General features: G+C 38.1%; 1 protein-coding gene across 1 annotated transcript; it reads right to left on the bottom strand.

Annotated features, from left to right (window-relative positions):
• Nucleotides 1–692: 692 nt before the first annotated feature.
• Nucleotides 693–7,311, bottom strand: CCDC122 (coiled-coil domain containing 122). Its single transcript, XM_065626757.1, has 4 exons — nt 7,186–7,311; nt 4,518–4,916; nt 3,671–3,787; nt 693–857 (listed from the first exon to the last, which is right to left on the bottom strand). The coding sequence occupies exons 1-4, from the start codon at nt 7,297–7,299 to the stop codon at nt 693–695; spliced, it is 795 nt and encodes a 264-aa protein (XP_065482829.1). The 5' UTR covers nt 7,300–7,311.
• Nucleotides 7,312–9,736: the final 2,425 nt, after the last annotated feature.

The following is a 9,736-nucleotide window of genomic DNA, read 5'->3' on the forward strand; positions in this document are numbered from 1 at the left end:
AGAATATTTGAAGTCCAGTTCTGAGCATACTTTTTCCTAAGCCTGTTATAGCTGGACAGCCTATGTTCTCCTTGTCCCCCATGCTGGGACATCCTGGCAGATATAGGGCAAATAAGCTGTAACATCATCTATATGAATTTCCCACACAGCAAAATACAGGCCATTGGAGCTTTCAGAGTTCCTTACTAGGCTGCAATAATAAGGGATGTGAATAAAAGATCTGGAATTCTGGTATCTCAAAAATGCAAACATACGCTGATATTCATTTATCTGTAGGAAAAACAATGTAGATCTCAATCTTCAAAGATCTAGTTAAATAAAAAGGAACTCCTCTAATCTTATTTGGTTGACTTCAAATGACTTTTTAGATAAAATTGGCATATATTTTGGAAACACCTGGAGATGTTAATAACTTTCTTCCTGACCAGCCTCTGGCTACAGTAAAAAAAAAAAAAAAAGCGAACTTATTCCAAAACATTACAGATTGAACACAACCTATTTTAGGCCAGAGAATGAAAGGGAGAAAAAAAATTAAAAAGAAAGAAATCAATGTGTAGCTATTAGGCTACTTACTATTTGTAGCATTTCCAGAAAAAAACAAAACAAAACAAAACAAAACAAACAAAAAACCAAAACGCTCCTCTGTTTGGAAAAAATTACCCACATTGTAACTTTGTTGATTGGTTTTATTTTTACATGCTGCTTTGTAACTCCACTACTCCAAGACATTTCCTTAGTTCTGCTGCCTTCTTCTCTAACTGCTGAATGTTCCAGTGCCATTGTCTTTTATTTGAACGGAGTTTGTTCAGTTGGCAATGCAAACGTTTCAGAATAGCATCATATCTTTTATTCTGTACCTAATAAAATAGAACACAATTCACTTTAAAATTTCTTTCAAGTAAAACAGTATTTCTGGAGAAAGGTTCTGCTCGCCTAAGTGTAGATTCTGACATTTGACCAAGTTGTTCCATGTTCACTTTATGGCTACTGAAGAGACGCAGACATCTAAGAAGCAATTAATCTGACTTATTTCAGGTATCTGCTTTAGAACAATATGAATCACACCTATCTTTCCCACTAAGGGAAGAAAAGCTCTGTCTCACTAAGAGCTTAAGTGATGAGTTCAATGTGGATGTCTGCTCCGCAGATGTCTAAAATTTAACAAAGTAAATCCCATCCAAAGAACGAGCACCGCACAGCCGTGGCAACACTTTGTACATGGAAGACTTCAGGCTCCAGAGTGAGAGGTGCAAAAGGAAGAAATTTTCATTCTTTGACAAGTGTTTTGGGGTATAAATTAGAATTAAAACGGTATACTCTAGGCGGCTGTAGTAACACCTTCACTGTTGCCCTGCACGTAAAAAGTATGTTTTTCTTAGCAAGGCAACACTGTGGCAGTGCAGTACTGCATCAATTTTCCCATCATTGCTGCCTTATGTGAATAATGGCTGCTGCAGACGACCCTCTGAAGATTTGCATTCTGAAGTGTAAAAGCATGAAACATTCATTATAATAAAAATGGAAATAATAGGTATTCATTTAATGAAAATTTGGGCTTATTTACCCTACTTTGAATGGCATATGAGTGGTAGTGTGTAATTATTCTTGCATCTGTTTATAGAAACATTATTACACTGTATTTAACATCCACATGCTGGTGTACAGCTGCATCAGAACTACAGCATTGCCAGGGACTTCCTGTGAGTCTCACTACCTAAATTTCATGTATAACTAACTCCCTCCCTTGCTAATGTTTTATAAATTACGCTGCTTTCTTTCACTGGTGATGGGTTGCCTTTATGTTGCCTGGCTTTCCATTATAATACTTCACAACTTTTCGGGGGATGCTGTCAGATTTACTAATCTGAAGGAGTGCTTGCAGGATCTGAACATCATTAGGACACTGAAACCTCTGTGATCAATATTATCTGCTTTTCTTAGAACTGTGTCTCTAGCACCGTTATTGGGAACTGTCTGGCACATCTGCCAAGGCACAGAGCACTAATATGCTTAGTGGACAGAGAGGAGGGGGAACATTGCTCTTTTTACTGGCCTTGTGTATCTACAAGTTAACTATCAAAAAAAAAAAAGTCTGGGCACTTGTGGAATCTCCACCACTAGGGTTCTTCTAGAACAGGACAGACAAGCATATGTCAAGAATAATGTAGCTACACACTGATGTGGGGGAAAGAGTGCACAGGGGAATAGACAATCTTTCGAGCTTGCTTTTTCCTATTATTTTTACATAACAACATGTTTCCTATTATTTGTGGATGTCTTGAATTATTCTTTATGACTGAAGCCTTGTTCCCACACAGGTAACCACCCTAATTTATTGTTGACATCCCTGACCCAGGCTGGAAACAGGCTCTGACTTTCAAGAGGTGAGTGGTGGGGCTGGTGATCAAGAAAGGGAGTGGGACATCTGCAAGCTGCCTTAAAAGTCCATCAGTACCCTGCCTGATAAGCAGCATCCCAGTTATGAATTAATTTATCAATTAACAATGTCAGATCACTGCCTTTCCTTGAAAAAAACAAAACCAAAAAACAAAAAAACCACCCTGGGCACAAATTTCCTTGCTGAAAGACATTTCATCAATGATTTTTAACTTTCCAAAATTCAGCTGCTTTAGAAAGGCATGCTGATTTACATTCCTGCACAATAGGTTAAGTTGAGGAAATCTTTGTGGGAAACTCGAAATAATACTGAGGCAAAGTGGAAGCACCAGAGCTGTGAAAGTCAATCCATTCTGCCTGAGTGCCAGCATAGCCATTAAAAAGGCTTGAGCAGGAATTCCGTAGGCATTTAAGTATAGGGCTGTATAAGGGCAGACTTAGATGAATGCTTAAAAGCTACGCAGAATCAAGGCTCCAGAAGTCCTATAGCAACAGCAAGCTCATTAATAAGATGCAATGATTTGCTTGTATCTGGAGGCTCAGAAACCTGGGAGCTCACATACTCTGTAAATTTATTAATCATAGAATCACAGAACCCTTTGGTTTGGAAGAGACCTTGAAAGGTCATCTACTTCCAAGCCCATGCCATGAGCAGCGACATCTTTCACTAGATCAGGTTGCTCAAAGCCTCATCCAACCTGACCCTGCACACTTCCAATGATGACAACTACTCTGGGCAATCTGTTGAAGTCTTACCACCCTCACTGAGTTACCTGACAGCAATGTTAAAAGAATGCTGTGCTTTTACATGAAAAATGATTATTTTTTCCTCCTACATTTTACAATGGGCAATAGAGCTAACCTTAGATCCGTTATCTTTATATTATCAGCTTGTGCTCATTAAATTTTGTGGCATTTATTTGAACTACCAAGATAAATTATGTGAAAATTCCAAACTAAAAACTATCTAGGTATAGAAAGTATTTTAGTAAGGAACGAACCATAAAATATATTTCAATTATTTAAAAAAAGAGGGTTTTGACTGTTTATCAGAATTTTATCTTGGCAGACAACTAGGAGCTGCTGTGTTATCCTTAATTTAATGTCATCACAAATTTGGGAGATTCAGTATCAAAAATTTAAAATAGCATGGTTACTGAATATAGTTGAATAAAGTATGGCCAGCAATGGTGTATAAAGTATGTCAAACTTCATTTGCACTATCTACATTCTCTCAGGAGAACTGTAATTTTATTTTATTTAAATTACTCACCTCAATTTCTTTTCTAAGCTTAGCATGCATTTTTTTCTCTTCTTCCAGCAAATCTGTTTTTTTATCGATGAGCTCTTTTAATCTTGTGATTTCCCTTTTTAAAAGTGTAATTTCTTCCTGCAGATGTAGGTCAAGATACAGAAATCCTCTCTTTAAAAAGTTGCACAGTACATCTATTAAACTTATTAATAATTTCACATTTGAACAGTGTCAACTAATAGAAATGAGATAAAGATCTATCATAAACAATTTCATATTAAAATAATGAATAATATTTAAATGAAAAATAATTTAACAACTATAATTAAAATTGATCATTAGAATAATTGATATCATGGCTTTAGGTACTTAAGATCATATATTCTTGATCTGAAATATGCAAACAGCTACAATAATACAGGAATTTGAACTCAGTTTGGTGAGTTACCTGACAGCAAAGTTAAAAGAATGCTGTGCTTTTACATGAAAAATACAACATGGCAATGTTCCACAGAATTCTGAAAAGTGTCCATGTAAGTTTATTCATGACCCAAAGAAGCCCACAAATTGTTCGGCAATGATACAGTTTAATTTACAGCTCTGTATTTTTTCTCATAGCTGAGTTCATTCAACTCCATAGAATGAACCTGACTTTCACAATAACACACAGATAACAACGGCTGATGTTTTTTCTACTGCATAATGAAGTCAAAATTTCTTCAATTAATGTAGTATTGTAAGTTGTCTACATTTCCCATAATCAATCCCTCATGAAACATAAGCATATTAGAAAAAATAAGCAGATTACTTAAACTCTGCCAGAATTATTTCACATAAGAGGAAAAGAATCAAAGAGGAAATATAGTACCTGCACTTGTTTTATAACAGATCCTTCTGGATTCTGGAGATCACGCATTAACTCCTCTTTCTTTGTCTTTAATTCTTCCACAACAGCTTTCTTTTTAGCAAGCTCAATCATAACTGGCATTTTACTTTCCGTTTCCCAAACGAGATGCTTATAAGCCTTTATTTTTTCCCGATATTCATTATTTCTTGCAAATATCATCTCAAACTCTTCTTGTATTGTTTCTGCATCATGCATTAGCTTTAAATTTTCAGAATACAGATCTCTGACTTGGGCCTCCAGATTTTCACAGTGATATTTTGTCACTTCTATGGCATCATCTTGCAGATATATTTCCCTTTCTGTTGTCTTTGTTTCTAACAGAATAGAATCCATTTCTTTTTCTAGTTCCTGAAACTTTGCCTGTAAAATATTTCAGTGTTTGCTTAAGAATATTTTTCAGATGATACTAGATATCTAGTTGAACACTGTAATTTATATTTATCCAACAGTCATCTTTTTCACTTGTTGAATGTGGTTTCAATGGAAGACACTTAGGGTTCCATTTTGTAAAATCATCACCTTAGAGGCACAATGCAAGAATACTATCTTAGACCTCTCCCCTTAAATTGAGCCTAAAATATGAAATAAGGTACCCTTGAAATTACTTTAATTCCTCATATTTGCAAGATACATAGGACGTGACAGATCAAACCAAATCCTAGTATTTGTTTAGAGCCTAAATCTGGCTAAGTCCAAATTAGACTAAAAATAATTAATGATACCAGAAATCACTTATAGACACATAGAAATAGATACATGGGGGTTTGGGGTGACAGAGCTTAACCAGACTTGTTCTACTGAAGTTTTTAATCATGCCTTCATCATGGTAGTATTTAACAGTAGGATTAATCCCAGCTATTAATATTTTAACCTCCTAAGGAATATGCATCTAGTTCTAAAAAGGCCTCTACCTCTTCTCACTTATGAGGGGTGAACAACTCCAGGAAATAGCTCTTCAACCCATTACAAGAAATCTAAGATGGGAGGGCTGAATTGCTGCCTCAGAAATGTTTCTCTTTCTTTGCTGACTAACAACGGAGCTTAGATGACTAACACAGGCTTAACATCTGACTTGCAGGTGATGTAAGCTAGCTGTGATGAATCCCACCCAAAGTAACAGCCAACAGCAGCACATTAAGTGAGAGAATAAGCATCATGATTTATTTTACTTATTATCTTTTCCCTAATTGAAGCATTACGAGTGCTATGAAATCTCTTACTCATTGTCTTGAACAGATTAAGACATTATTAACTGTTAAGAACAAAAGGTTTCTGCATAACTTTTAATTTAAAATCTTGGGCTTCGGTTTTAGCAGGATTTGTATCAGTGGCAGTCACCATTAACTGAGGACAGGAAAGCAAAAGATCTTAATGGCAAAGATCTTCAATTTTGGGAAGGAAATTACTGTTTTACATGTCTTCTGTGACATGTACACGTAGGAAGAGATGTAAAGATGAAAAAGCAGCTCTGCAGCCTGACTTTAAGTTCCTAATTATTTACCTTTGCTCTTCTGCTAACATTAATGTTTGTATGGAATTTCCTACTGTTTGGGTTTTTTTGAAAGAAAAAAGGAAAAGGTGTGGAAGAGAAAGAAAATAAATGAGCTAACTTAATTATCCAGGACTCTAAAGTTCAGTGTTTTGCTTTTTGGTTTTTGTTTTTTTTTTTTTTTGAAAACAGATGCCCTTGTTTAAATTGCTTGGTAACAAATTGTTGCAACATCATCATACTATATTATGGACAGTTTATCATTAGGAGAAAGCTTATTGCAAGATATGGCCAGTCAATTGACATTCCTAAGCAATACAAGTTTTCACTGCTCCTTCAGAGAAGTTATCTTTGTGCAAAATTTCAAACCTCAATTATATCAATTGTAGGGCTATTCACAGTTATTATAATTGGAACTACTTCCATTTGCATTTTCCCATGCTCAAAAATGGCTGAATGCTTTTGTGTCTTTCCTCAGACTTAAATGTAAGTCTCTCAATAGAAATTTGATTTCAAAGTTTAAATAATAATTTAAAGCTTAATAAATTCTGTGAGAGATTAGAACACAAATAGTTACACTTTATTCATGGAAGCCACATGTATCTAGAGTTCTAAAAAACATTACTAAATAAAACTAGTATTTAATGGCAATTTAGGACACCCACTTTAAAGACGTAGGAAAAAGTATTTTGTATCAAAAAAGATGTTAAGAAAAAGTTACAGTCTGGTAAAATCTGCCCCCGAGGATGCTTTTAAAATCCTTTTTTTCCATTAATTTCTTAGGAAATCACTATACAACATTCAAAGAGCTCTAAGTATGCATTGAGTTTTTGGGGGTTTGCTCTCTCAGTGCTTTGGGGGGGTTGTTTTGTTTTGTTTTCCAAATAAAAAATAAAAGCTTCTCGTATAACCTGCTCTAATGAAGTCGTAGCTATGTTGCAGCCTTACAAATAATGATACACATACACAGTTTTGGCTAAGCCTAAGTGCCACACACAACAACAGAATAGCTGCCTTACACTTTAAATGCAAACACTCAGAAAAAAATGAAGTACCCTCAGCTTCTCTTGTTCATAGGAATACTTCCTCATCTAATGAAAAAACTAAATGAATTTAACTACTCTAAACCAAGTTTATTACCTGCAAATGGAAAAGAACCATTTTGCTTTTTTCCATCTCCGATACTTGCGAATGCTGCTGCTCTGCAACTTGTTTTACAACTTCAATTAGTGATGGAGAATTTTGCTTGGCCATTTTAGGCAGAAGTGCAGAACTGTAAGGACATTAAAAAAAAAAAAAGGTTATTTTTTTAATTACCATTCTATTTAATTCCAAACTGTTAATGAAAGAGAACAATATTAAGGCCTTTTCTATGGGATCCCAGATCCATACGTTATTTCATTTTGTTCATTCTTTATTAATAAGAACAGGTTACTGATGAGTGGAGGCTCAAAGCAAATGATCAAGAACTAGAACCCTTTCCTGCAGAGTTTTATAAAATAAAGTATTGCAATGTTCTTCTGGCTTCTCCACAGGTCAGATCCTCAGTTTGTGAACAGTCATAGCTCTCAAAAGCACCTTAAGAGCATCTTAAATGTATGAGAGTGTGCCCTCATATTTAGCCTGAATATTTACATTGTTGTAGTTACGATACTGCAACTGTCTACTATATTAACTATTAAACTATCCTTAATGTCACTGTAAATATTCCCTCAGGTGATTAGAAAATATTTAGTATGATTTTTGTATCTCTGCAGATGGTATAAGTTAGTGAAGAAAATCTGTATTGTTACACAGAGTGACATCAAATTCTCAAGAAAATGCATTGAGCCTGGCACAGGTGCATCCTCAGGCCCAATATACTAAATGGCACACAGATGATACACAAACTGTGCCTGAAGGTTGGCAGCCTTGACTAGGAAACCACATCTAACAGTTTATCTAACACTTTATGTTTAGGGCTGTTGCACTGGTTGTCCCCACACCCCTCACTTCTTGCCTCTATCCCACCCAAGCACCACACACCTCCCAACACCAAGCAGGCCTGTCCCTGAGGCACATAGTCCCAAACTCTCATAGAATCACAGAACATGGCAGATAAAACTAACACTAGAAGCAATGTAGGCCCACTGATGAATGGGGTAGGTGCCCTGGTGACAGAAGATACAGAGAAGGCAGAGTTACTGAATGCCTTCTTTGTCTCTGTCTACTCTGCCGGAGGCTGTCCTGAGGAGCCCCTTACCCCTGAGGCCCCAGAGGAAGGCAGGACAATGGAGGAGTTTGCCTTGGTTGATGAGGACTGGGCTAGGGACCAATTAAGCAATCTGGACACCCATAACTCCATGGATCCAGATGGGAGGCACCCACGGGTGCTGAGGGAGCTGGCTGAGGCACGAGGATGGAGCCAGGCTCTTCTCGGTGACAACCAATGATAAGACAAGGGATAATGGGTATAAACTGGAACACAGGAGGTTCCATTTAAATTTGAGATGGTGCCTGAGCACTGGAACAGGCTGCCCAGGGAGGTTGTGGAGTCTCCTTCTCTGGAGACATTCAACCCGCCTGGACACCTTCCTGTGTAACCTCATCCAGGTGTTCCTGCTCCAGCAGAAGAATTGGACTAGATGATCTTTCGAGGTCCCTTGCAATCCCTGACATTCTGTGGTTCTGTGTGTGATTCTGTGAATAGTTTGAGTTGGAAGGGACCTTCAAAGCTCATCTAGTCCAACCCCCTGCCATGAGCAGGAACATCTTCACCTAGATCAGGTTGCTCAGAGCCCCGTCCAGCCTGGCCTGGAATGTCTCCAGGGATGGGGCATCTACCACCTCTCTGGGCAACCTGGGCCAGTGTTTTACCACCCTCATTGTAAAAAACTTGTTCCTCGTGCCTAGCCTGAATCTCCCCTCCTTTAGTTTAAAACCATTACTCCTTGTGCTGTCGCAACAGGCCCTGCTAAAAAGTGCCTCCAAAGGCAAGGAGTGGAGAAGAGAGCAGAGCCAGGAGCTCTGAAACGATGATGCGACCTCCAGCTCGCGGTGGCTGGACAGGGAGGGCGGGAAGGGCAGGGAGGTGAGGGGAAGGGAGAGGAGGGCGAGCAGCACCGGCCGCCCCCTCGCACACTCGCTCCCCCTCAGAGGCTCCCGCCAACAGCCAGGGAGCATCGGCCAAGGGCTGGGTGCTTCGTGGTGGGACCCATAGCCGTAGTGCAGCCCAGCTTGTCCTGCCGCAGGGGCAAGTTTGCTCAGCTTTTTTTTTCTTTTTTGCATCTAAGTCCCCCGAGTTGCCTGATTCGTTGTATTAAACTGCATTTTTTTTTGGTCACAATTTGTGCATGTTCGACACACGCTGCAGAGAACACAAGTTTTAACTGAGCACCATTGGGTTATGAGGAAGAGGAACTGTGTTCCAGTGTCTCCTGCTCCGCTCCGAGCCCTGGTTTATGGCCACAGACTTGTCTTGCACCCACTCGTGTTCCTCTGGACCCCAAGTTGAGGAAATTTAACCCTAAATCCCACAATTGTTATAATTTAACTGCTTATCTCAGCATACAATCTGTTTATTTCATCCTTTTTTTTTTTTTTAAATGGCAGAAGCCGAATATAATACTTCAGCTGGAGACATAATATCAGTTTGCCATTCTTCAATATTGTTTTGTATCCCGGATATTTTCTGATCTTTTCCTTATCCTTT

Source organism: Caloenas nicobarica, chromosome 1 (assembly GCF_036013445.1).
Source record: "Caloenas nicobarica isolate bCalNic1 chromosome 1, bCalNic1.hap1, whole genome shotgun sequence".
NCBI lineage: Eukaryota > Metazoa > Chordata > Aves > Columbiformes > Columbidae > Caloenas > Caloenas nicobarica.